At 42.7% G+C, this 27,790-nt stretch overlaps 2 protein-coding genes across 11 annotated transcripts in view; one reads left to right on the top strand and one right to left on the bottom strand.

Annotated features, from left to right (window-relative positions):
- Positions 1–1,292: 1,292 nt before the first annotated feature.
- On the bottom strand, positions 1,293–20,792 carry FAM72A (family with sequence similarity 72 member A). Of its 3 annotated transcripts, none has more exons than XM_050764739.1 (4): positions 19,803–20,792; positions 15,462–15,539; positions 11,372–11,496; positions 1,293–2,422 (listed from the first exon to the last, which is right to left on the bottom strand). In XM_050764739.1, the coding sequence occupies exons 1-4, from the start codon at positions 19,952–19,954 to the stop codon at positions 2,328–2,330; spliced, it is 450 nt and encodes a 149-aa protein (XP_050620696.1). In that variant the 5' UTR covers positions 19,955–20,792; the 3' UTR covers positions 1,293–2,327. The 3 variants fall into 3 exon arrangements, with proteins under 3 accessions (XP_050620696.1, XP_050620690.1, XP_050620707.1); XM_050764733.1 differs by lacking the exon at positions 19,803–20,792 and adding an exon at positions 17,843–19,073; XM_050764750.1 differs by lacking the exons at positions 11,372–11,496; positions 19,803–20,792 and adding an exon at positions 17,843–18,969 and having other exon boundaries at positions 2,368–2,422.
- The window catches only part of SRGAP2 (SLIT-ROBO Rho GTPase activating protein 2), a 250,078-nt gene continuing 241,788 nt past the window's right edge, over positions 19,501–27,790 (top strand). For all 8 annotated transcript variants that reach the window (XM_050762753.1, XM_050762745.1, XM_050762815.1 and 5 more), the window contains exons 1-2: positions 19,501–19,609; positions 21,391–21,999. In XM_050762753.1, coding sequence (XP_050618710.1) covers positions 21,933–21,999 — 67 coding nt within the window. In that variant the 5' untranslated portion in view covers positions 19,501–19,609; positions 21,391–21,932. The remainder of the gene's footprint in view (positions 19,610–21,390; positions 22,000–27,790) is intronic.

The raw sequence follows: 27,790 nt of genomic DNA, 5'->3' as shown, positions 1-27,790 counted from the left end.
AGTGAGACCCTCTCTCAAAAACAAAATCAAAACCAAAACCAAAAAACAAAAACAAAAAATCCCACAAACCAGTGTCATTTCACCAGGTGTGGTGCATGCCTGTGGTCCTAGCTACAGGGGAGGCAGAGGCAGGAGGATCGCTTGAGCCCAGGACTTCGAGGCTATAGTGAGCCATAATCACACCACTGCACTCCAGCCTGGGCAACAAAGCAAGACCCTGTCTCTAACGAAAACAACAACAACAACAATAACAACAAAAACCCTCAAACCACTCTAGTGTCATGAATATATTTCTTTAGATAAAACTTTATTAATCAGTTTTCTGTTTAGAATTGGCTTTCCCATAATCCAGTTAGCCAAAGGTAGTTGAGTAATTTGAAATATTCCCCAGCTGGAGTAGAATCACATTTGGGGCTTGCTTCAATCAGTGCACCTCTGTCTTGCTTTTGCTCTTCAGAGAGACCCTCGGTCAACCATAGCCTTTGAAGGCATGAGCTGAACGGAAACCAGATGAACTCTATTGAATTTTAAACTTGCCACATTTCCTATTCTAGTATTAAACTTTTCTTCTCTAGTTGAACAAGTGAACCAAAGAAGTATATATATATTTCTATCTTATAGATTATGCCCACCTAAGAACTTGAGGTTAAAACACCCCCCCCCAAAAAAAAAACCAAATCGCCAAATTATTCCATACTCATTTCATTGGTTCTTTTGATGGCCTTCTATCAGTGTTAATGGTTGGTGTGAAAGACTTTTGGAAAAGTTTTCCAGGTGGGAGTAATAGCATTTCCTGAAGCACCTTTTATCTTGGTTTGTGGCAAATGATTCTTTCAATGCCCTCAGGTCACTTATACCCTAAGACCCTGCATGAGTTTATTCAACCTTCAAATCAGTCACTTCTGCCCTCATCTAGGGCACATAACAATGTAGTTAGTTACCCAGCAGGTATCCTGGCTATGTAAGACCATAAATAATTCACATGAGCAGGAGCTTTTGGAGTCAGTCTTCTGTCTGAGCACTCTGACGGGTTATGCTACCTTAACCAAGTTACTTAACTTCTCTCTGTCTCACCTGATTTACCAGTTAAAAAAAAAAAAAAAAAGGATTAATAATGGTACCTACCTCATAGGTTTGTTGTGTGGAGTTAAATGTCTAAAGCACTTAGAACAGCATCTGGCATATGGTAAGTATTCAAGAAACATTAGCCTTATATTCTATACTTTAAGTACTATTTCTTTATACTGTTACATATGATAAGTGGGTATAATAAAAAATTAAAGGAAGAATGGTCATTTTTAGAAAAAACTTTATTTGCAAAACCACAACTCAGTCTGCTTTGGTATTGACAAAATCCCTACAACTGAGATATTAAAGAGATACATTTATTTTAGCTTTACATAAAACCAGAATCCAACACTACCCTACTTTCCTATTCCTTTGTGGCTCTGAGCACAGCTTTAAAAAAACAAAACAGAACAAAGCAAAGCAAAGCAAAGGGAAACAGCTCTTTATAATGTACAATGGCTTAAGCAAATCGCTTCTTTAGTTTTTTTTCGATTTAAGATTTAGGACAGACTACTCATCTAAAATTCGCTATTTACAGAGAAAGTCCTAGGGAACAGGATAACTTATTTAGGTTTAGCTCTCATCATACAGTATCCATAATGGCTTTAGAAGAATGTAAATAAATAACATTGGTAAACAGTGTACACTGATATTTTCTGACAAATTCATTTATCTAACATCATGCTGAGCAGTCGAGAGGATTCCTCCATATATTTTAAATTTTAATTTATTCTATTTCTTGATTCACAAACTCTTGCTCCATATTAAAGCAGTTATCACCAATAGAACCTATGAGAACCAGTGCCCATGGAAACTTAACAGCTTGTTTTTTACATCCCCTATTTAAACTCGGTTGAGCTTGATATATGCATGGTTGAAATATGCGTGGGCACTAGGCCTTTATTCGGGAATGTAAAATTAATGGTATCTGGTATCAAGTTGTAAGAAAAACTCCCCCAGATTGGGAGGTAACTGAGTGATATGTGAAAGAATCTTCTCCTGTCTGAATTTAAGAATACACCTACACTGGGCAGAAGAAGGTGGGGGAGAGGAAGTTTAGAAGTAGAGGAAAAGCACAACTCCACTGGCTTCAATCAAACTGAGGTAATTAATTAGAGACAGAAAATAAATAAATCAACAAACGTCCTATTTTTGTTTTCCAAAAAAGATCACTGGCAAACTAACAATTTTAAAGTTGACCCATTAATATATTTTTTAAATAGAAAAAAATCTGTATATCATATATATCATAATTTCATTCATCTAATACACTCCTCTGCTGAGATATTTAACACATCTTCATCTGTACTCTCTTCTATCTCTGGCAAGTTGCCCCAGAGTAGGACGTTTACACCTGAAAATAAAAAGTCATAAAATTCTTTAATGTTCACTACTGTTATAACTCAGAACACAAATTATGAAACTTTACATGTTAATATTCTTATATAAACCATAATGTTAGCAGTAAAAAGAGTAGCTATTAAAGAATGTACTGCAAATAAAATTATCTAATATTATCCATTTAGGACATAAACTTTATTTATTTATTTTGAGACAAGTTCTCTCTCTGTTGCCCAGGCTGGAGTGCCTGGCAGGATCACAGTTCACAATCACAGCTCACTGCAGCCTGAACCTCCAGGGCTCCAGTGATCCTCCTACCTCAGCCTCCCAAGTAGCTGGGACTACAGGCATGTACTACCACACATGGCTAATTTTATTTTGTAGATACAGGTTCCCATTATGTTGCCCAGGCTAGTCTCAAACTCCTGGGCTCAAGCGATCGTCTCTCGTTGACCTCCCAAACTGTTGGGGATTACAGGCATGAGCCGCCATGCCTGGCAAACACTTTTTTTTAAGGGGTAGGACATAAACATTCTTTAAATCCTTTTAAGCAAGGGCTTGAAATCTAGAATTTTACAGCTCAAAAGGCTCTCAGGAGTCCATTTACTCAAACCCTGCCTCCAGCTGCATTATACCATAATCACTATACACTGATAATTTTCTGATCTATTTTAATGATGTTTAAGAGTGGAGATCACACAAGATCCTTTTAGATTAAGTGCCTCTTTGGAGGGTTCAGGGAAAAGCCCTGAATAAGTCTCCTCATCCCTTCAATAAGCAGAGAAGTAGCTGGTGCCATTTTTCTGATTCAGAAAAAACGCAAGGGTTCAGAGCCAGTTATAATATGAACTGCAATCCTTGATATCAGTGGGTTTCAGTCCACAGGCAGAGGTGTAACCTAAACTTTAGGGCCAGGTTGCAGCAGTCACTATAATAAACAAAAGAATAATCAAAAACTTCACTGAGAAAGAATAGTCAGATTTCATACTGAAGAATACAGCACGGGTATACAGTAAATGACTAAACATACAGTAGAGGATAATGACAAGTTTATTACTCTGGGCATATGTAAATTATAAGTTCAAAGCACTAAATGGAAAATAACTGACCTCTAGGATAGCCAATTAACTTCACAAGGAAAGAAAATCTTTTTTTTTTTTTGAGTCGGAGTCTTGCTCTGTTGCCCAGGCTGGAGTCGAGTGGAGTAATCTTGGCTCACTGCAACCTCTGCTTCCCAGGTTCAAGTGATTCTCATGCCTCAGCCTCCCGAGTAGCTGGGACTACAGGCGAGTGCCACCATGCCCAGGTAATTTTTGTATTTTTAGTAGAGATGGGGTTTCACCATGTTGATCAGGGTGGTCTTGAACTCCTGACCTCAGGTGATCCCCCTGCCTCGGCCTCCCAAAGTGCTGGGATTACAGATGTGAGCCACCATGCCTGGCCAGAAAAATCTTAAGCTGTCCAGTTATCAGTGTGGACACAAAGAGGACTCAGCAATTCAGGATACCCACTCCATACACACTGAGATAGCAGCCATGTGGTAGAATAGAATGAGCCAGCATTTGGAGATTTGGTTTGAATCCAGTGTTCACCACTGCTAGTATACCATGCATGGTTTTACTACAAATGCATGTAACATAGACAATATATATTATTGTTTTGTGGATTTAAATTTTGTATAGAATGTTATTACACTATATATTGTTTTATAATTTGCTTTTTCACTCATTATGTTTTTGAGGTTAATCTATGTTGACTTGTTTAGATTTCGCTCATTTATTTTTACTTCTGGAGATTATTCCATTTTATGAATTTTAAAAAATGTTGCAAATGGAGCCCATTGCTCATCCCTTCCTCAGTTGCCCATCTTGCATAGGTGGTTCATGGAGATATGCACAGGGATGTGTAATGTGACACTGTTGAAACAGTAGAAATAATCAACTGTTTACCTTGACTGAGGGAGATACTGTAATCTAATCTGGCAAGAAGTTAGCATGTATTTGATGCTGACAGGGATACAGATGTGTATCTTACTATTTTCTATAATCTTTTTGTGTTTGAATTGCTTATAATGAAAAACGCTACCCCACCCCCACCCCAAGAATGAATGGTGTTCTGCTCCTGGTAAATGTCATGGAAGAGCTGACAGGAAGAGCTGTAAGGAATTGCGAGGCAAAAATCAAAGAGAAAATTAGAACCCATAAACGTAAACGTAGGGCTGAAGCCATTTTGCCTTTGAGGGCATTTGCCAATTTCAGGAAATTTGAGCTGAGGTTTCCCAAGGCTCCTCCAGAAAGTCCTGGGAAATCAGGTCTCCATATGAAGACTAGCCTAGAAAACAGACCTCCGGGAGTCCTTTTCAGTTTAAACATTCTAGAATTTATAAAGCTTGTCTATGCATTCCTTTGACACTGCTGGCTCAGGTGATTCAAGGACAGTTGTGACGCCATTAAAAACTTGCTTTGATACCAAGCATCTAGAAAATCTTGCTTAAAATCACAATATTAGGGTTACAAAGCAGAAGCTTGATATTCTTGGAGTCAGTACTCAGAGACATGAAGCTGCTCAGCACAATTGGTTCAAAGGAGGAAAAATAAACTAAGAGATTGGATCTGACAGAAGCAGCACCTTCCTTTCTCTGTTAAGAAGGGAGGAAGGAAATCCTGTGATACATCTGTTTCTTATGGATTAGATTCAGTGCAAATGGAGGAACACGGAGCTTTTATCTTTGAAAAATTGACCAATATTAAAAAGTAAATCAAACTTGAAAAATCTCCACCCTGTGTTTTGAATCCTGTAAAGCAGGAAAAATACTATCAAAGCAGAAACTTCCTTTAATGTGTCCCATGGGCAATACAAATATAAAACTGGAGGCTTAACTTAGGAGACTGTATTCCATTTAGGGGAGTTCAGATAAGTCCTTACATGAAAACGGCCTTCTTAACACACCAAAGTTTTAAATTAAGACCCCATAAATGATAGATTGAGAGCCACAGTTGAATCTCAGATGATTAAAAAAAATCAAATCTATAAAAATCTAAGCATAATTGGAGGATTTAAAGACCCTTGAAAACCTAGCTTGCTATTCATGATCTTTTGGTCTGTGAAGGCAAATCATGTATTTAAAAATACATTTAAGTTCTAAAGGAGACTAAAACATGCATTTAGGAACCTAAGAATGCTAGTGTCGACTTAGATTGTCAAGTTCCTTAAAGTCGGCTGGCGAGGTGTCTCAGGCCTGTAATCCCAGCACTTTGGAGGCTGAGGTGGGCAGATCACTTGAGGACAGGAGGTTGAGACCAGCCTGGGCAAAATGGCAAAAACCAGTCTCTATGAAAAATACAAAAAATTAGCCAGGGATGGTGGCACACACCTGTGGTCCCACCTATTGAGAAGGCTGAGGTGGGAGAATTGCTTGAGCCTGGGAGGTCGAGGCTGCAGTGAGACGGGATTGTGCCACTGCACTCCAGCCTGGGTGACAGAGCAAGACCCTGTCTCCAAAAAAAAAAAAAAGGAAAAGTTCCTTAAAATCAGCTTGGTCTGTTGTGTAAATAGATGTTAGATGTTGAGAACATACGTCTTACAACAAAACTCAATGGCTCGAGGCAATATAAAAAGTATTATGTAAATCCCCTTTAAAAATTGGTACTTTGGCTGGTGCAGTGGCTCACACCTGTAATCCCAGCATTTTGGGAGGCCAAGGTGGGCGGATCACCTGAGGTCAGGAGTTCGAGACCAGCCTGGCCAACATGGTGAAACCCCATCCCTACTAAAAATACAAAAATTAGCCAGGTGTGGTGGCGCACGCCTGTAATCCCAGCCACTCAGAAGGCTGAGGCAGGAGAATCACTTGAACCTGGGAGGTAGAGGTTGCGGTGAGCTGAGATCGTGCCACTGCACTCCAGCCTGGGTGACAAAGTGACTTCATCTCAAAAAAAAAAAAAAAAAAAAATTGGTACTTCAGGCTAGGCATGGTGACTCACGCCTATAATCCCAGCACTTTGGGAGGCTGAGGCGGGTGGATCCCCTGAGGTCAGGTGTTCAAGACCAGCCTGACCAACATGGTGAAACCCCGTCTCTACTAAAAATACAAAAAAATTAGCTGGGCGTATGCTTGTAATCCCAGCTACTTGGGAGGCTGAGGCACGAGAATTGCTTGAACCCAGGAGGTGGAGGCTGCAGTGAGCCAAGATGTGCAATACCATTGCACATCAGCCTGGGAAACAAGAGTGAAACTCTGTCTCAAAAAAAAAAAAAAAAAAAGAATTAGTATTTCAGTGCCTTAGCGCCTTAACACAAGGAAAAATAATTTTTTTTTTTTTTAAATGACGAGGTCATTTTTTTTTTTTTTTTTAAATGATGAGGTTATTCAGGAAACCCTGTTTCTCTCATCTTGAAGCTCAGCTTTCTTTATGGCCCTCAGAGAACTCTCCATTCAGTTGATAGATGGGTAAATAAAACATGGGGAAGATTCACTTATTGGTCACTGTAACTTAAGGACCACACATCTCTTCTACTTGCATGTCACCAATATCGTCTTTTGGTAACACTTAGCTGCAAGGAAGACTAGGAAACTGAGTCCAGCTTTATCATCAGAAGAAAAAAAAATAGGACTTAGTATAATATATCATAATCTCTTGCCATACAATAAGACACTTGTACATTACTGGTGAGACTACATTAGTACAGCCATTTTGGAGGGCAATTTTTAGTAAAGTATACTTAGAAGAAATTTTAAAAATTAAATATATCAGTGTAAGTACATTTGAAAATGTAAATTAAGTTAATATAAGATATTAAATGATACATAAAGTACAAAACCATGCATGTAGTATTTTAAATTTTACAGAACAATATTTTTCATTGCTCATGAGTATATGTATGTGACAATAGCATAAAAACATGTATAGAATGTTATGTACTGACTTCAAGGTAATAGTAAGTTCCAGGGATAAAATGATGAGAGTTAGTAGGTAATTTGATATCTTAAAAGAATAAAAAAGACCTGAAGCAAATCTAGTAAAATATCACCATGTCGTTAACCCTAGATTTTGCGTATCTGTTATATGTCTTTTCAATGTATATTTGAAGTGCATATTAATAAAATTATGCTAAAAATAAAATCTAAAGAAAAAAAAGAATTGGTAGTATACTTTCTTACTAAAATAATTTTTTTTTTTTTGGAGACAGGGTCTCACTCTGTTGCCCAGGCTGGAGTGCAGTGGTGCAATCTCGGATTACTGCAACCTCCACCTCCCAGGTTCAAGGGGGGTTTCATCATGTTGGCCAGGCTGGTCTCAAACCCCTGACCTCAAGTGATCATCTATTTTGGCCTCCCAAAGTGTAGGATTACAGGTATGAGCCACCATGCCTGGCCTTGCTAAAATAATTAGCATAGGCATACCTCAATTAATTGTGCTTTAGTTTATTGCACACCATAGATATTGGGCTTTATATAAATGGAAGGTTTTGGCAATTCTGCATTAAGTCTAACAGCAAATGCTTACCTTGTGTCTGTTACATTTTGATAGTTCTCTCAATATTTCAACGTTTTTCATTATTATTATATATATTATGGTGATCTGTGATTTTTGATGTTACTGTTATAATTGTTTCAGGGTGCCATGAACCACACTCACTTAAGACCACACCCACTTAAGACTGCAAACTTAATCGATAAATATTTCCTGTGTTCTGACTGCTCCACTGACCAACTGTTCTCTCTCTCTTTCCTGGGGCCTCCCTATTTCCTAAGATACAACGATATTGAAATTGGGCCAGTTAATATCCCTACAATGATCTCTAAGTGTTCAAGTGAAAGAGAGTCGCATGCCTCTCACTTTAAATCAAAAGCTAGAAATGATTAAGCGTAGTGAGGAAGACATATTGAAAGCTGAGACAGGCTGAAAGCTGGGCCTTTTATGCCCAATTGTTAGCCAACTTGTCACTGCAAAGAAAAGTTCTTAAAGGACATAAGAAATGCTACTCCAGTGAAAACATGAATAAGAAAGTGAAACAGTCTTATTGCTGATATGGAGAAAGTTTTAGTGACCTAGATAGAAGATTAAACCAGTCATGACATTCTCTTAAGCGAAAACCTAATCCAGAGCTAGGTCTTAACTCTCTGCAATTCTATGAAGGGCAAGAGAGTCAAGGAAACTGTAGAAGAACGTTTGAAGCTAGCAGAGGTTGGTTTATAAAGTTTAAGGAAAGAAGCCATTTCTACAACATGCAAGTGCAGGTAAAGCAAAAAGTGCTGATGTAGAAGCTGCAGCAAGTTATCTAGAAGATCTAGCTAAGATCATTGATGAAGGTGGCTACACTAAACAACAGATTTTTCTTTTCTTTTCTTTTCTTTTTTTTTTTTGAGACGGAGTTTCACTTTTGTTGCCCAGGCTGGAGTGCAATGGCGTGATCTTGGCTCACCACAGCCTCTGCCTCCTGGGTTCAAGCCATTCTCCTGCCTCAGCCTCCCAAGTAGCAAGTAGTTGGGATTACAGGCATGTGTCACCATGCCCGGCTAGTTTTGCATTTTTAGTAGAGACAGAGTTCTACTATATTGGTCAGGCTGGTCTTAAACTCCTGACCTCAGGTGATCCATCCACCTCGGCCTCCCAAAGTCCTGGGATTATAGGCATGAACCACTGCATCCAGCAGAGATTTTTAATATACACAAAACAGCCTTCTATTGGAAGTAGACGCCATCTAGGACTTTCATAGCTAGAGAGGAGAAGTAATACTTGGCTTCAAAGCTTCAAAGGACAGGCTGAATCTCTTGTTAGAAGATAATACAGTTGGTGACTTCAAGTTGAATCCAATGCTCATTTACCATTCTGAAATTTCTACGGTTCTTAGGAATTATGCTAAATATACTTTGCCTGTGTGCTATCAATGAAACAGCAAAGCCTGGATGACAGCAAATCTGTTGACAACATGTTTTACTAAATATTTTAAGCCCATTGTTAAGACCTACTGCTCAGAAAAATCCCTTTGAAAATATTACTGTTCATTAACAATGCACCTAGTCACCCAAGAGCTCTGATGGCATTGTTTGAGGAGATAAATGTTGCTCTAATGCCTTAAAATAACATCTATTTGGCAGCCTGTGGATCAAGAAGTAATTTAATCTTTCGAGTCTTATTACTTGAGAGATACATTTCATAAGGCTATAGCTGCCATAGATAGTAATTCTTCTGATGGATCTGGGCAAAGTACATTGAAAAACCTTCTGGAAAAGCACATTCCTGATTCATGGGAGGAGGGCAAAATATCAACCGTAACAGGAGTTTGAAAGAAGTTGATTCCAACCCTCAGGGGTAACTTTGAGAGGTTTTAGACTTCATTGGAGGAAGTAACTGCAGATGTGATAGAAATAGTAAGAAAACTACACTTAGAAATGGAGCCTGAAGACGTGACTGCATTGCTGCAATCTCATGATGAAACTTTAATGAATGAGGAGTTGCTTTTTATGGATGAGCAAAGAAAATGGTTTCTTGAGGTGAAATCTACTCTGATGAAGATGCTATAAATATTGTTGAAATGAAAACAAAGGATTTAGAATATTACATAAACATAGTTGGTAAAGTAGTAGTAGAATTTGAGAGGATTGACTCCAATTTTGAAAGAATTTCTACTATGTGTAAAATTCTATCAAACGGCATCACATGCCACAGAGAAATCTTTTGTGAAAGGAAGAGTCGATCCATGTGGCAAACCTCATCGTTGTCTTATTTTAAGAAATTGCCACAGCCATCCTAACCTCCAGCAACCACCACCCTGATCGGTTTGCAGTCATCAACATCAAGGCAAGACCCTCCACCAGCAAAAAGATTATGACTTGCTGAAGGTTCAGATGATCATTAGCAGTTTTTAGCAATAAAGCATTTTTTTTTCTTTTTTGAGACATGGTCTCATATTGTTCCCCAGGCTGAAATGCAGTGGCATGATCACAGCTCACTGCAGCCTCTACCTCCCAAATTCAAGTGATCCTCCCACCTCAGCCTCCTGGGTAGCTGGGACGACAGTATGCACCACCATGCCTGGATAATTTTTGTATTTTTTTGTAGAGATGAGGTCTCAGCATGTTGCCCAGGCTGGTCTCAAATTCCTGGGCTCAAGTGATCCTCCCACCTTGGACTGCCAAAGTGCTGAGATAACAGGCATTAGCCATTGCTCTCGGTTGAATAAGTGTTTTTTGATTAAGGTATGCATATTGCTTTTTAAAGGTCCTGCTATTGCACACTTAATAGACTACAATATATTGTAAACATAACTTTTATATACACTGGAAAACCAAAAAATTGTGTGACTTGCTTTAATTATGATATTTGCTTGCTTTATGATTATGGTAGTCTGGAATTGAACCCACAATATCTCCAACTGCACCTGTACAACATACTTTATACTTTGGTGTTAAATATTTCCCTTGACTAAAATTCTGTCATAACGTATTAACATAGATGTCAGGTCTGTTTTTATTCTGAAGCATCACCAGATACAGAGGTTACTTAGTCCTCCTCGTCTCAACTCCCATTGCCCTAGCCTGGCCTCTCCCTTTCTTACACACATGCAGATACACACACAGACACAGACACAGACACACATACACACAGACACACACACACACACACACATTTGACTGGCAAATCTAAAATCTTCAAAAATTCTCTGGAGTCAGAATATGTATTAAGGCAGCAGTTAAGAGCAATTATAATATTCATATTAAAAGACCAAGAAATTCAGCCAAGTTTGAGGCCTTAAGTACAAGGATGAACATAGAAATGACAATGAATTTTGCCTAATAGTTTTCATAAGTGAATGTCTGGGAAAAAAGAATTGAAGTTTCACTCTAGCTGATCCGGTTAAGAAGATCTAAAGGGAATCCCGAAATGATCTATTGGGAATTTTACTCAGGTATTGACAGAGAAATGTTACTGGAATATGCAAGTCAATTGTTTCTTACCTGTGGAGTCTAGTCTGTTAATATCATAAACTGCCTGGCTGTGAAACATCCAGAAGTGTCCGTTGTTGCAGGAAAGAAGACAGGAACTACATGGAACAATCACATGATAACCTACAATATTCCCACTAGAAAAGAAAGTAAATGTTACTAGATACCATGTAATAACTGGCCAGATAAGTCTTTTCATATGCTTATATAAATAGACCATATAATTTAGATCTCATTTCCTCCTAACAACTTTCATTGCTGGGATCTTTGGGATGGGATGGGGGTGCAGTTCTACCATCAAGTGGGAAAGCAGTCTTCAAGTGAATAACAGTAACATATTCTCACATTTCTTTGCTATTATTATTGTTGTTGTTGTTATTGAGACAGAGTTTTCCTCTTGTCGCTCAGGCTGGAGTGCAGTGGTGCCATCTCAGCTCACTGCAACATCCGCCTCCCAGGTTCAAGTGATTCTCCTGCCTCAGCCTCCAGAATAGCTGGGATTATAGGCATATGCCACCATGCCCAGATAATTTTTGTATTATTAGTAGAGATGGGGTTTTACCATGTTGGCCAGGCTGGTCTCGAACTCCTGACCTCAGGTGATCCACCTGCCTTGGCCTCCCAAAGTGCTGGGATTACAGGCGTGAGCCACCACACTTGTCCTGCTAGTATTATTTTATGCATTCTCCCTTCAGAAGTTAGCTTCTAGATGCCATAATGTTGCGATTTGTTCTATAAACCACCCAAACTGATGTGCTGTACAGACAAAATAAATAAACTCAGTTCTGTGTGTAAAGGTTTTTGCTATCCCAGGACTATGGCAAGTTGGGTTCTTACATGTTCTAGTTTCATGCCAGCACCTAAAAACTGTTTCAACAGATGGAGAGGTAGGAAGACAGCATGAGTCCCTGTAAACCAAATACAATCTGGCTGCTCTAATTTTAGTCTCAATGTTTTTGAAGGAATTCAGAAATAAAGCAATCTACAGCCTCTAGAGAAAGTTGCAAAAGTTTTTACAGTTTTCAGAATTATCTAGCTGATTATAAGTACCTCACTCTTTCACAATTTTTTTTTTTTTTAAACTAGCTAGTCACATATTAAATAGAGTGAACCTACAGGAAATGTTTTAGCTAGTACTTAAAAAAAACAGCAACATAAACTGTTTATACCTTGAGTTGTAAAAATTCTTATTGAAGCTTAATCTTACTCTGTGAGATTTGTGAGTCAGTCATTTTTATGAGACCCAATAAAGATTACTATAAAAGGTACCATCCCACCTAAAATATGTCTTCTAATTATAACTTGCTTGAAAGGCAAACAAATGAAAACAAAAGTTGTTTTTGGACTAGGACTGACAGTTATTTGTCATGTCCTATATATGCAATATATTGCAAGATATTTGTCATGTCATGTCCTATATATGCAATGTATTGCAAGAATAAATTCCATGGCTTTAATTACCACTTGTATTCATTCATTCATCCATTGATTCATCACTTAACTAACATTTATTGAGTATCTACTATCTGTCAGGCACTGCTCTAGGTGCTAGGAATACAGTGGTAAACAAAACAAAGCCCTTGTTCTCATGGAGCTAACATTCTAGTGGCTACATCAGATCATTCTGTTGCCTGGTTAAAACCCCTTCAACAGCCAAAAACAAAAATAAAACCCCTCCATACCAAGGTCCGGGTCTATGCTGTCAAGAATAATAGCGACTAGCTACATGTGGCTGTCGTACACTTGAAATGGGGCTGGCCTGAATTGAGATGTGCTGTTAAGTGTAAAATGTACACCAGATTTCAAAGAGTAAGAACAAAAAATGGAATATAAAACATTACATTAGTAGTTTATGTTGGTTACACATTGAAATAATATTTTGGATACATTGGGTTAGACAAAATATATGATTAAAATTTCCTGTTTTGGTTTTCTTTTGAAAATGTTGCTTGGGAATGGTGGCTCACGCCTGTAATCCCAGCACTTTGGGAGGCTAAGGCAGGCAGATCACTTGAAGTCAAGAGTTCGAGACCAGCCTGGCCAACATGACAAAACCCTGTCTCTACTAAAAATACGAAAATTAGCTGGGCATGGTGGTGTGTGCCTGTAGTCCCAGCTACTTGGGACGCAGAGGTGAGAGAATCACTTGAACATGGGAGATGGAGGTTGCAGTGAGCTGAGATCATGTCATTGCACTCCAGCCTGGGCAACAGAGCAAGACTCCATCTCAAGAAAAAAAAAATGTTGTTGCCCAAGCGTGGTGGCTCACACCTGTAATCCCGCACTTCGGGAGGCTGAGGCAGGTGGATCAGGAGTTTGAGAACAGCCTGGCTAACATGGTGAAATCCCATCTCTACTAAAAATACTAAATTAGCCAGGTGGGCTGGGTGCAGTGGCTCACACCTGTAATCCTAGCACTTAGGGAGGCCAAGGCGGGCAGATTGCCAGAGCTCGGGAGTTTGAGACCAGCCTGGGCAACACGGTGAAACCCTGTCTCTACTAAAATACAAAAAATTAGCTGGGCATGGCAGTGCGTGCTTGTAGTCTCAGCTACTCAGGAGGCTGAGGCAGGAGAATCACTTAAACCTGGGAGGCAGAGGTTGCAGTGAGCAGAGATCGCGCCACTGCACTCTAGCCTGAGCGACATAACAAGACTCCGTCTCAAAAAAAAGGCCAGTGACTTCATCTAGATTCTGTTGTATTTCCAGTCCTTGTAACAACAACTACCACATACTGGCTCCTCAATATAAGTATAGCTTAAATAAAGGAATGAAATAAAATAGTACATAAGAAGAGTTTGCCAATTTAAATTATTAGGATTGTCATTTATAATAGAAACCCCATCTAAATGAGAAAATTTCAACTTTTTTCCTCCTAAAGTGAAAATAACAACATGTCTGTCTACTTCTCAAAAGATTATAGTAATAGCTCTCAGCTGTGTTGTAATTTATAGTTTATTGAGCCTTTTAACATTCATATTTGATCTTTACAATAACTTGATAAGGTAAACACAGAAGATTATTAAATTTCTATCTTAATAAGACAGAATGGCTAGGCGTGGTGGCTCATGCCTGTAATCCCAGCACTTTGGCAGGCCAAGGTGGGCGGATCACCTGAGGTTGGGAGTTCAAGAGCAGCCTGACCAACATGGAGAAATCCCGTCTCTACTAAAAATACAAAAAAAAAAAAAAAAAAAAAAAAAAAAATTAGCTGGGCATTGTGGTGCATGCCCGTAATCCCAGCTACTTGGGAGGCTGAGGCAGGAGAATCACTTGAACCTGGGAGGTGGAGGTTGCAGTAAGCTGAGACTGTGCCACTGCACTCCAGCCTGGGCAACAAGAGCAAAAACTCCTTCTAAAAAATAAATAAATAAATAAATAAATAAATTAATAAATAAATTAATTAAGGTAGGATGCGGTGGCTCACACCTGTAATCCCAGCCCTTTGGGAAGCTGAGGAGGGAGGATCACTTGAGGCCAGGAGTTTGATATCAGCCTGGGCAACATAGCAAGACCCTATTGCTACAAAAAATAAAAAACAGCCAGGCATGGTGGTGCCTGCCTGTAGTCCCAGCTACCCAGGAGGCTGGGGTAGGAGAATCACTTGAGCCTAGGAGTTCAAGGCTACAGTGAGCTATGATCATGCCACTGCACTCTAGCCTGAGCAACAGTATGAGACCACTCTAAAAACAAAGAAAGAAAAAATAATAACCTAGAAATTAAATAAGAAAACAGAGGTTCAGCAGTTTAGAGGCTTAAGGAGTTAATTCAAGATCACGTCGAGAGTAAGGGTAGGGTCAGACCTCAAACATGATTTTTATTATTGTAAATCCAAGTGTTTTCCCCCACTAACCTACATTGCCTTGTTCTGAAAATTGAAGCGGATACTGTGAATACACTTTGAAAATTGTAAAATTATATACTAATGTGAAGCATCACAAAACCCCTTTTAAAAAATAGCTCTAAGTAATAAATGCTTTTTCAATGGCTCATTGCATGCTTTATACCAGTGCTTGTTGCAGCCCATTGAATCTTTCTCTATGCTTTGGTGTCAATATCCATCTTCCAAACCCAGGGCTATCCAGAATAGTGCCACAAATTACCATTTTAAACATGCGATGTCCTTCAGTTTACATTTGCAGATTTTGGTGAAATAGCATCTTCCAGTGAAGTCCACTGCGCTGGAGAGAGAAAGGTATAAAAAGACAGTCAAATGTACTTTACAAAAAATTTAATTGTGGCAAAAAATTAACAAAATTTACCAACTTAGCAAGTTTTATGTGTGCAGAGCAGATGTGTTAAATATAATCACACTGTTGTGTAATGAATCTCCTGGGTTCAAGTGACCCTCCTACCAGAGTTTCCCAAGTAGGTGGAACTATAGGTACCCAAACCACATTTTGTTTATCCATTCATATGTATAGTCAATGGACGTTTGGATTGCTTCCACCTCTTGGTTATTGTGAATAATGCTGTTAATGAACATGGGTGTGCAAATCTCTCTTCCAAGATCCAGCTTTGAATTTTTTGGATATGAACCCAGAACTGCTGAATCGGATAGTAATTCTATGCTTGATTTAGCACAAATTTTGTCAATCCAAAGAGCTGAAAGCTAACATAGAACTACAGTATATTTTTAAAGAGTCAGTTCAGATTTGTGAGCTCACCATAAACATCTGACAAATTTTCCATTTAAAAATTTTTTATGTGTTCATTGATTCACACACATCTTAGCACGCTAATTCATTACTATTTTAACTCCTACAAAGAAGAGCAGAAAATAGGAAAAACCTGATTCTATTCTAGACTTGGGTCTAACCTGTAACAATTCACCTAGCCTTCCTTGTGACTGCCTTATTACTTACCATAGCTATTGCAATGAATGGGTTAATATTTTAAATTTGTGTATGAGCTACTAAAAAGAAAAAGCAGTGGACAATGAATCTCAGAACTTCGTAGCAGTAGGTTCTATTATTTATTTTCTAGTGTTTTTCCTTTTTTGAAATACATATATGATGCACACACACACAAATGTCAAATATTAACTTAGAATTTAAAAAAATTGATAAGATTTTAAAATAACCCATTTATCTCTGCAATAGATGAGAGCCTTTGGCTTTGCTGTTAGGCATGATTACACTTAGATCAATTCAGAAAATATTTCAAGAAAGGAAGAGTACACAGCTTTACCTGGGTAAATTTAAAAACTTGTAAAGCTTCTATCATTATCATGAAATTAATTTAAAATGAATTGTAGTTATTAGCCTGCTTCCTCTGGATCTGTATGCAAAGACTTAGAGAATAACTGTCCACTCATATTTTGGATAATTACTTTCCTTTTAATAATACAATTTCAATAAAGAACTAAATCTTGAAGATTCACGTAGGGCACATATATGTTGACTATGGAAAGGGAAAGTACTATTTAGAGCTAGAAAAAGGTTTATTTGAGTCAAATAAAATGGCTATTTTACCAAATAGGAGGCAAATTCTTAAGGACTCTACACCTGAAAGCAGTTAGTGGCTGAAAACAAACAGATTTTATTTATTTATTTATTTATTGAGACAAAGCCTTGCTTTTGTCCCCCCCACCCTGCCCCCCCGAGTGCGATGGCATGATCTCAGCTCACTGCAACCTCCAGGGTTCAAGCGATTCTCCTGCCTCAGCCTCCCAAGTAGCTGGGATTACAGGCGCCTGCCACCATACCCAGCTAATTTTTATATTTTTAGTAGAGACGGGGTTTCACCATGTTGGCCTGGCTGATCTTGAACTCCTGACCTCCGGTGATCCGCCCGTCTTCGCCTTCCAAAGTGTTGGGATTACAGGCGTTAGCCACCGCACCCGGCCACAAACAGATTTTAAAAGGGTTCAAGTATGGGAACAAATGTGTAATGTCCAAAATAGGCTTTATTGGAGATAAGGATTAAGGCTAAGTCTCTATTTTTCATCCCATAAAAATCTATTTACATCTCTTTCAGAGAGAGAGAGTTTTGAGGAAAGAAAACTGAATTTGATGAACAACGGATCTGATTTAGGATGCCAATTGCAAATAATGGTAGAAAACTGATTTTTTTTTTTTTTGGTGCAAACTTTCATGGATAGAAATGAAAAACTTAAATGACCTCTCCTCTCCAACAGTACAGAAAATTTCGCCTGAATTTACCTAGAGTCTACGTCATGGACTTGATTCAGCGAAATAGGATGGTTGGGCAGGGCACTGAAAGGGGAATCAAACTTAAGAGATGTGTGGTCATATGACTATAATTGAACTAGAAGCATTATATCAGGACTGACCACCTTGGCTAAACCACAGACTTTGTCCAGACAGTCTGCCCACTTAGATATATTCCAAGGGGATCATCAAACTGGTGGGAGTGGCTGGAACACCGAAATGATAACCTCTTTGTTGACTCCCACAGATCCAAGCCATAAGTGTTCCCATTTAGTTAAAAGCTACCGTTGCCCGCCACTAGCATGACTTACTTGGTAGGAGGGATGTCTGTAGAGAAAAGGTCTATTTCAGTATCAGCCAGCAAAACAGCCTTCATTCCCCTAGAGCTGAGCACTTGTTTACAGAATTTGCAACACAGGATGGACACGCACCTGTCCTTGAAACTACAAATGTTGGTAGACATGGTGTCGCAGGAAGGATGAGGTGTGAGATTTTGAAAAAGGAAACAAGAGCAGTGCTCCTACTACTTTGATTCCCCTAGGCTAAAATTCAAGTTGCGAGATCTCGAGCTTTTCTAAGTTCTGATATTGGGAAGGAAATTAGTTTTTTTCTGTTTTCCCAGTGGCGGAGTAGAAGTATTTATTGAATAGGAACAGGGGAGCGCGGCAACTTGGCTTTTCTTTTTAACTTTTGGGGAAGGGAGTGGAGTTTGAATTGGAGAGGAGGCAGGTGGGGTTTGAAGGGAAATTCTCAACAGCTTTCCCTTTCTGCTGTCTAAAGGAGTCCTCTACTCTTCAGCCCCTGCCCCTTCATAGCAATTCCCTCAGCCTTCTCCGATCGTCTTATTTAAAGCTTCTGCTCTTTTAAGAGGCCCCTTTCCCAGCATTAAACCCCTCCCGCGGAGCGCTCCCGTTCCCTGCTCTCGGATCTCGGGCTAAGCGTCCCTTCCCACTTCTCCTCTTCCCAGGATTCAGAAACTCCCTTCGCTTTTTCCGCCAGGCTATCCCGGGTTCTCCTCCGTCCCGCCCCTCTCTCCTGGACTTTCCTCCGCTCTGCGGGTCCGCGGGCCCCCTTCCTGGCAACCCCCGGCCCTCAGCGTGCTCGCGCTGTTTCTCTCGCGTCTTTCCTCCTCTCAGCTGTCCCTCGTGCCCCCCGCAGTCCCCTCAGGTCTCTTCCTGGAGCGGCTGTTCCCGGGCGCGCGGTGGTGGTGGGGCAAGGCTGAAGTCGCTTTGGGGGCTCAGTCGGCGCTGGGGTCTGTCACCAAACACGTTGGTTTTCGCTCCCTCTTCCGCTTTTCCAGCCTCTCCAACCCGGTATCAGTTTGAATTGCCAGCGCCGCGCACCGATTGGAAGAACTAGAGTTCGCCCCAGTCCCTCATTGGAAGGCTCCGGGGCCTCCCCTGACGAGAGCTTAGTGGCTCGAAGACCGTAGGCACCGCCCAGTAACGGTGCTGAGATCAGTTCAGCTTTCTGGTTGGCTGAACTTGGCTCCGCCTCCGATCTCATTGGCCGGTTTCGGGAGGTTTCGGCAAACCCTCCCTTTGCCCTAGTGAAAGTGGCAAGGCACGCCCTTACCGCTTCTTATTGGAAGAGGTTCTACAGTCCCCACCGCTCTCTACTCTCTATTGGCTAAAATTACCCGCAACACCCCTCCTCTCTACCCCGGCCCAATTGGCCATGCCTTAGCTCAAGAGTTTGTGTTTGGTCGTCGGTTCCATCTTAATCCCGCCCATCAGTTCTACTCAGGGGTTCGACAGCCCCGGGTGGAGCTTAATCTGTGACCACGCCTCGGCAGTGCTAGTCACACCTCCAAGTTTTGCCAGCTCCTCCCCCTCATTCCGGGCCTCTTGGGATCAGCTCTTCCTATTGGCTATGGGCCCCATCGGTCGATAGAAAACGGGCGGTGATTGGTAAAGGGGTGGGCTCTGCTTCCCGGCGGGGTCCTGCGGAGTTGGCGGAGGCTCCTCAAGGGACTGGGGCAGCGGTCTGCGTAGAAACGGGTGGCGGGGAAGAGAGGGGAGGAGAGCTCTGAGTGGGAAGCGGAGCCGGGGGCCTGGGACCCGTCGCGTCAGAGCCAGGTAAAGGCTCCTTCCCTCTTCCTTTTCTTCCTCCCGGCCGCCGGGCTGGAGCCCTGACTGAACAAACCCGGGCTGGGGCGGGAAGGAGAGGGCGCGGATGCTGCTCGCGGCATCGCCTTAGCGGTGCCGCCCGGAATCCCTCAGACCGCCCCCCCTCCACCCTCTCCAAATCTCCCAGTACAGCCCATAATACTTCTCAGGACTGCGAGTCTCTCCGCCCATCACTGTACAGCCTGGGACTCTGTCCTGGCTCTCGGACCGCAGCGTAGCCCGCACCCAGCCGCCTCTCCCGTTCCTCCGCACACGGGCAGCCGCGGTCCGCCGTGGGGCGGTCGTCGTTGGCATCGCGCGTAACCATCGACCGGCCTCCTCCACTGTCTCCCAGCCCTGGCGGACAGCCCAGGTCCCAGCCTAGGACCTAGGAGGATGGGTGTTCGCTCAGCTTCCGGGGCTCTCCCCCAGTCCCACCCCCCGGCCCGCCCCGATGGACTTCTCTTCGCCCACTCCCTTTCCTAGACCATATCTCGGTCCCCACAGTTCCTGACATCCTTGCGCTTCACGCGACATCGCGACCCAAGATCGTCCCCCAATTCACCTCACCTCTAAGGCAGCCTTCTCCTTGCCCCCTCCTGCCTTCCGAGCGTGTGCAACTCCGTTTGTCCCCGGGCTCCCTTCCAGCCTCAGGACCCCATCTCACACCCGCCTCCCGCTTCCCGCCCCCCTGAAGCCCGCCGCCTCTGCTCCCTGTCTTGCTCCCTCAGTGTGGCCCCTTCCTCCAGCCGTGGGAAGTGGGAGACGCTAGCGGGAGCTTCCTCCTCCCGGAGCTCGGAGGAAAAGGAACGACCAACTAGGAAGGGTCGCTGCTGCGGCACGCGGGGGAGCTAGACGCCGGGCTCCGCGCTCCCGCTTGCGTCCCTCCCGCCTCCTGGGCCTGGTCCGGGGCAGGATCTTCTCGGGCACCGCCTGGTGCGAGGAGTCAGGACTGCGACCTCACCGACCTCCCCCCATCCCCAGCCTGGGATTGGGTGCGATATCTGGGATCTCTGGGCTTGGGTGGGAAAAAAATTTTGGAGGTGGCATTTATAGTCACTATCGTCCCTAGCTTGGGGGAGGCGACGGCTGCCTTCCGCTCGCCGCCCCCCGGTTTTCCCGGCTCCGACCCTATCCTCTAACCCGTTTCCTGCTTCAGCTGACCACATTGTTTTCCTGGATGTGTCCCGTGCCGAGCAGGCTTTTTCCTGCAGATTTGCCCCCCCTCACCCCGCCACCAACATTTTGCTGCCAAGAGAAGCTAGTAACCAAAAACAAAACAACTGGGAGGAGGGGCGGGAGGAGAAGAAAAGTTGTGCCCGGGTGGCTTGTCCCTCCCCGGCTTTGATCCCCTTTGATGTACAGGGAGGTGCCCCGGCCGGGGGTCTGGGGCCCCGTCCGGGGCTAGGTCGGGAGGGCTCTCTCAGGCTGGCCGCTGCCCAACGCTGGCGGGGCTCGGGAGGCCGCCGAGGTGCCGCAGTCCCCGCCCGGTGCCCCGCGTTCCTGCAGTCCCCGCCCGAAGCCCGCGCAGGCGGCTGCTCCAAAGTGTTTTCTTTCAGCCTTAAAACAAAATCCGGAGGGAGCTTCCTTCCTCCCCACCTCGCCGCGCCGGGCTCTGCGGGCCAGGAGGCGTTAAGCCGACAGGAATGGGCCCAGGGCGGGCTCGGAACGACGTCCCCTACCCCACCCCCGCCGCGATTAGGATCTGCGCTCTGGCTGATCGCCCCCTCCCCCTTTTCCTGCATTTACAGGCAAGTGAACCGGAGCAAACGACTTCCGATCCAGTCTGCGCTGCTGCGGCTCCCGTTTGGGATTTGATTTGCAGCATCTTTGAGCCTCTACGACAAAAAACCGCGAAGCACGCCCAGCCCTCTCCCGGTACCCCGAAAAGCACCCACTCCCTCCCGGGGACACAGCTGGGCGCGTCCACACCCCCGCAGCCCCACACCATGTTGTGCGGAAGGACTTCCACTCCCTGCCTGTGTCGTTGATGTCAGACCCCAGGCCAGCCTCCGGGCGCTGCAGTTCTCCCGGCTAATGCTGAGGCTGCGGCTCCGGCTCTAGCACAGGCACCAGCCGCCGCCGCACCCGGCCCCAGCGCCCACCGTCTGCATGTGCCCGCCGTAGCCGCCTGCCCAGCCCGCAGCCCGCGCTCCACGGAGCGCTGGAGACCACCGCGGGGGGCCCCTTGTGCCCTCGAGAGAAGCGGTCTTGGAGGTATTGATTTAGGTGTTTGGATTTTTTCCGTGGATCTATCAATTCACAATTCGAATTTGGAAGAAAGAAGGAAAACATGACGTCTCCAGCCAAATTCAAAAAGGATAAGGAGATCATAGCAGAGTACGATACTCAGGTCAAAGGTAAGGGCTTTGAAAAATAGCACACTGCAAATGCTCTGTGCACTGGTGAGGCGTGTATTTCCACCGTGATTTGCAGGTTGTTCATTTCTTTGGGTGGAGCAGATGGGGGCAGGCTGACCCCAGAGGTGGTTTGTTTCATAGATGGGTCTGAACCTCCAAAGGATGGGCAGTGCCAGGGGCCATTGACACTGGAAAGGAATTTTTGGAGTGGGCTGTAGGAGTATCTTTGTAGGGCTGACCATGATTTTGGCAGCCCTTTCCCCCAAGCTGGACAGGGTGGGGGGAGGGGCAGGAGGCTCTTAGAGAAAGGCACAATTTGCCTCCGGTTCTCTGGGTCAGGTTTCCTTAAAAGACAACTGAAATCTGACAGGTGTTTGGACGTTTGTTTCAGAGATTGAAGAGGAGTCCAGACAGAAAGGCAACCTTGAGAAGGTGTACCATTTGGAGAGCCTTGGGAGAGGCGGGGTTTTTCAGATGCACTGTATTAAAACATGAGATTTGCTGTGGCATTGGCACCAAAAGTCCATTGCCACCTTGGGTGCACCTTGCACCTGCCTGGTCTCTGGTCGGCCTGCATACAATCAGAGATCATGGAATAAGGCCACCAACGCCCGGTCTCCGCCCTCACCTAAATCTGAATAGAGTTGTTAGGGTAGCCGGTTGGTGCTGATTCTGGAAAATGGGAAGACATAATTGTTTAACCCTTCTGTGCTGTGACCCTCTGCTCTAGAAGACATGCTTTTAAAGCCCCATTTCCCTCTCCTGAAAAATGTGAAGGGTAAAGCAAAATGAGGACTAGGAGAAACCAAGTGACCTGTCTTCTCATCTGGTCGACTGTCTGACTTGACTCATGAATAAGAGCCCTTACTCAGATAGCGTTTTTTAAACCAGCACTTCCCATAGGAAGAGTTCCTGCCTGTTAAAAGAGCTGCAGCATGTGTTTGTGCAAGGCACTGTCCCTTCCTGGTCAGTCACTGGAAAGAGCCATGTGGCTCCAGCCCATTGAGACCTTAGCTGGGGAGTGGAAGAGGTGGGTGGCCTTGAATGTTACACCACATGGTTGGAGCTCTGGGTTTTCCTTTGTTTCAGAGTACAGAGGGAGGGGCCCCTCCTTTCCCTGCACCAGTGCAAGGAGACCTTTTCCTATCAGAGAGGACCTGGGAAGGGCCATGTCTCCCCTCTAATGATTGCTGGGGGTTGGGGGTAGGGGTAGAGTTTGAAATGGGCAACTCCCTTGTCTCTTGGAAGGTTGGAAGGTAGTCTGAAGTCCTCATTGTACCTACAGGATCTTTTTTATGTCATTAGTTTGGTCAATGCTGGAGGTACCCTAAGGGGCCTTCTATCCACTTGGATGAAAACATTGGTAGGTTTATTACAGAGATGGGAGAGTTAAGTGATTGATAGCTTCAGTTGAACTGGGATTGAGAGAGGTGTGGTTGTGAGTTATAATTGAGGTCTTGGCCTCTTGTCACTGTTCATAATCCAGGCCTGTTTTTGTAAACAATAGGCCACTGACCTCCGTGTCCTGTCCAGATGCACTGCATTTGCTCTTGGAATCCCCCCTGCAGTTTTAACCAGATATGTCTTTTTTTTTTTGTACACATCCTATTCTTAAACTGTTGCCGTCGGGAGTGTTAATAACTTTGATCTTCCCAGATTTCTCTCCAGAAGCATGCCATTTGACTAAGGTGCAAAGTGATTTTAAATGTTTATTTTTTGGAAGGTTCAAGGCGATAGGTGTTAATAGAACCATATCTGCCAATTTCTTTTTGGCAAAGGATTTCTCAAGAGTGTCTCAAAATTAAACACTTCGGATATTTACAAACATTGCTCATTGAGATGATGTAATGCAGATGGCTATTTGGGTTTTCTCTTCAACCTTGCCACAAACAGGAGACTGTTTTGCTTTGCTCTGATATTTTTCCATTGATACTATTCAGGATCATAGAATTTAATAGGTGGCTGAGCATGATGTCTTGTTCTGAGAAGGTGCCTGATGAATGCTTATGGAACTGATTTGAATAGTTTAGTCCTTCATTTTACAGCTGAGGAGAATACAGAGAACTGAAGAGGCTTGTCCAAGGTCACACAGCTAGATGGTGGCAGATCTGAAACTAGAAGCAGGTTTACCAACTCTCAATTCCCTATTCTGTATCTTTACTATGAAACATCATCTGACCAGGGTGGGAAAAAAATAAAAAATTCTTAAGGAGCCCAAATCTGTCAATGAATAATGGTAGTAATAATGATAATGATAATAGTAGATTACATTTTGGTTGCTCATTATGTTCCAGTCTGTCCCAAGTGCTTTAAATGAATGGTCTGGTTTAATCCTCACATCAACCCAGGAAATGGGTATTATTATCACCTTCCATTCACCATATAAGGAAACTGAGGCTTAGAGAGGATGAGAAGCCCTTCCAAAGTCACACAGCCAAACCATGGCAGCTTGACTTCATTCCTTTATTCATTAACTATTTATTGAGTGCTTGCTATGTGTTCTGGGGATTGGCAATACAGCTGTGAAGAAGAAAAAGTCTCCACCCTCGTGGAGCTTATATTCTGGAAGCTGGGCTGTCTATGGAACAGCGCAGAATTTGCAGACAAAGGGCCTGCAATCTGATTTGGCTCTGCCACCCACTAGCTAGAAGCCCTGGGTCAGAATTATTATGAGTGTCAGCTTTTTATGTGTTATATGGGACTCATGGTGCTGCCAGACTTACTTCTCTTACAGATGCCAAGATAAAAAGAAAATCACTGTAACAGCTATGCCGTTTGGTTTGGTGGTTAAGTGCAATTTTTAGAGTCAAAGGGATTCAGGTTTAAATCTTGGTTCTGCCGGTTGCTAGCCTTTCACTTCGGGCAAGTTACCTGACTCGTCTGAGCCTCAGTTTTCCTATTTGGAAAATAGGTAAAATAAAATAGATTTCCTAAGGTAATAGTGAGTTGTTGATGAGATATATAAATTATTTAGAACAGTATCTGGCACTTGTAAGTGCTCAATAATGGTACGGTCTACTCTGTGAGCCTTTCTTTTGCTGAATTGGGCTGACTATTGAGACTGCATTGCATATTCACTCCCAAAATGCCAGCTATTAAATGATAGGAAATAAGTCAAGGAATGAAACTTGAGTTCTAGCTTAAGTTCATTTAGTCGTAACAAAAGATCTCGGGTCAGTCACTTAAACCCTCTGGACATCAGTTTCTTTTTCTGTTAGTGAACAACTAATTATTGGCCACTGTGGTTCTGCATGTCTTTGACCAGAGTCCCAGGTCCTGTTTTTTCAGTCAGAATTGTTTGAGTCAAATGGACTCTAAATGGGACCCTCATCTCATGGGACCCTTTCTGGGACCCTCTCTATCCCTTGATTTTGCCTCCCTATAAACTACCTGCTTGCATGTGCCCTGAGGAACTCCTGAGGCTTCAGCCCCAACCCTACCCCAGAGTGGTTTTATGAGGGGTGTGCCTTCTTAGTCAGCCTGTGTTGTAGTGTCTTTTTAAAAACCATCATTGTTTCTGGTTTGTGGGTGCTCAGATTCCTTTGAAAGTTCATGCCTCTCGATGTCTGACTGAAAGCAATAATATTCTTAGTCTTTTTACATAGCTCTTTCCAATTTACAGTGTGCTTTCATATGTGGTTGTCCCTCAGTATCCTCAGGGGATTGGTTCTAGGAGTGCCCCCACTTCCCCCAGGATACCAAAATCTTCAGATGCTCAAGTCCCTGATAAATAATGGTGTAGTATTTGCATACAACCTATGTACACACATCCTCCTGTATACTTTAAATCATCTCTAGATTACTTATAATAGCTAATACAGTGTAAATGCTATGTAAATAGTTGTTATAATGCTTTTAAAATTCGTATTATTTTAAATTGTTATATTATTATTTTTATTGTTATTTTTTTTTTCTGAATATTTGCTATTCCCATTTGGTTGAATATGTGGATATGGAACCTGCAGGTATGGAGGGCTGATGTACAATAATCTCTGGAAATTCTTTACAACCCTGGTCGTATTCATGGTCATAACCTGAAGCCTTTGGCCTCTAGCCTGTTAGCTTGTTGCTGGGATTGGAGCAGCGAAAGTGGTAAGGTGCAGGGCATGGTTACCAGGGTTGTGAATCTGGGTGGTATTTGGGTGAATACACATGACTGCATACAGTCCCAGCTGTTGTTCTTTCCTTATTTAAGGCCCCTTTCCTTTACTCTCTCTATACCTTGAGTTTTTACAGTCTCCCAGAAAGCTTGAGATTGACAGTTCATGCAAATATTCCAGGAGAAATAGTCTGAAACAGAGTGGCACTGTATGCTGAGCAGTCACATTTTCTTTCTTGAGAACATTAGGGGTCTTGTCTTTTTTTTTATGTCTTAGGAGAGCAGTGTATGTGTACCACAGAGCTGGAAGTGAAATTTTGTAATTTCCATCTGGAGCATTTTGATAGAAAAAGTGCAGGCCTTTGCCTGGAACAGTTTAACCCTTTCAGGACCCTTCAAGAGCAGGAGATGAAATTTAAAACTGGAGTCATATTGTGTATGTATATGTACTTGGGAATGCTGATGCCTGGTATATAAACAAGCTCTTTCCCTTGGGAGGTCTCAGCGATTTTTCATTCACGCCAAAAAAGGTCTTCTCCAAAGCTTCTTTCCTCACAGCTCCAATTCCCCAAGGGAGCTTTAAATATAATCAGTTAATCAGTTTTAAATATAATCAGTTAAATATAATCAGTTTGAAAAGCTGCAGTAAAACATTTAGTTGGAATCCTCAAGCAGATGCTGTCATTTTCCTGTAAGATGATTGAGGGCTCCTCATCCCTTGCTCAGGGGAAAAAACAGCAACAAAAAAAGCTACTCTGCAGCAGTAAGGTGAACTCCTGGAAGAAAATGAAGCTCTTGGAAGCATTCAAGTACCATACTCTACATCTTGCAATTGAAAGACCCTGGAGGAAGGTGGTGGGCAAGGAGCCAGGAGATGCAGTGTACTGTGCAAAGAAGCAGTAGTTGGAAACAGTGTTCATGAGGGGTCCTTAGCTTTTTCAATTTCAGGTGTCCTTTTGGGGAATGAGAACAGAAATTTCCTTTGAAGAAGCCTATCTGGTAGTTATGGCCACATCTGTTATGTATCATGCAGTTTGAAAGCTTCGACAGGCTCTGATCATTTCTCTGCTATGAGGTGTCCAGAGTTTGACCTAGATGCAGTATGTAGGCACCCTTACTATTAAAATCAACAGGTGCCCAGACCCTGACTCCCATTATTCACACCAGATAAATTGGGCTACCCAGTGACCCCTGTAGAGTTCTCCTTCCAGAAGTGAGTACTCTTCATGGGAATTGTGCTTACCTTATACCCTTGACCTCTGACAGCTACGTTAGGAAAATATGTCATATTGCAGGGAAAAAGCAGTTGATATGTAGATTTCTGGTTGTAATAAAATTAAAATGAACAGTTTTAACCTGGTGTCAGCTCCAGAATTGACTTTTTGGGGAATCTGGGAAAGTTGCCTTGGAAGTTATTTGGTTTAAAAATAAATAATAGCAGCACTTAAAAGCAGTTTTAAAAATTACAAAATTAACACCCTTATTGATTTTACAATAATGTGTAGGAACTCTCATATCTCCCTTACTCTCTGTAATTGTGGTAGAATACACAGGAGATTGACCATCTTAACCATTCTAGAGTACAGTTCAGTAGCATTAAGCACATTCACGTTGTTGTGCAACCATCACTACCATCCATCTACGCGACTCTTTTCATCTTGCAAAAATGAAACTTTATACCCGTTAAACAAC

This window comes from Macaca thibetana, chromosome 1 (assembly GCF_024542745.1).
Source record: "Macaca thibetana thibetana isolate TM-01 chromosome 1, ASM2454274v1, whole genome shotgun sequence".
NCBI classification, from domain to species: domain Eukaryota; kingdom Metazoa; phylum Chordata; class Mammalia; order Primates; family Cercopithecidae; genus Macaca; species Macaca thibetana.
The sequence above is the reverse complement of the archived record's forward strand: the minus strand, read 5'-3'. Positions and strand labels throughout refer to the sequence as shown.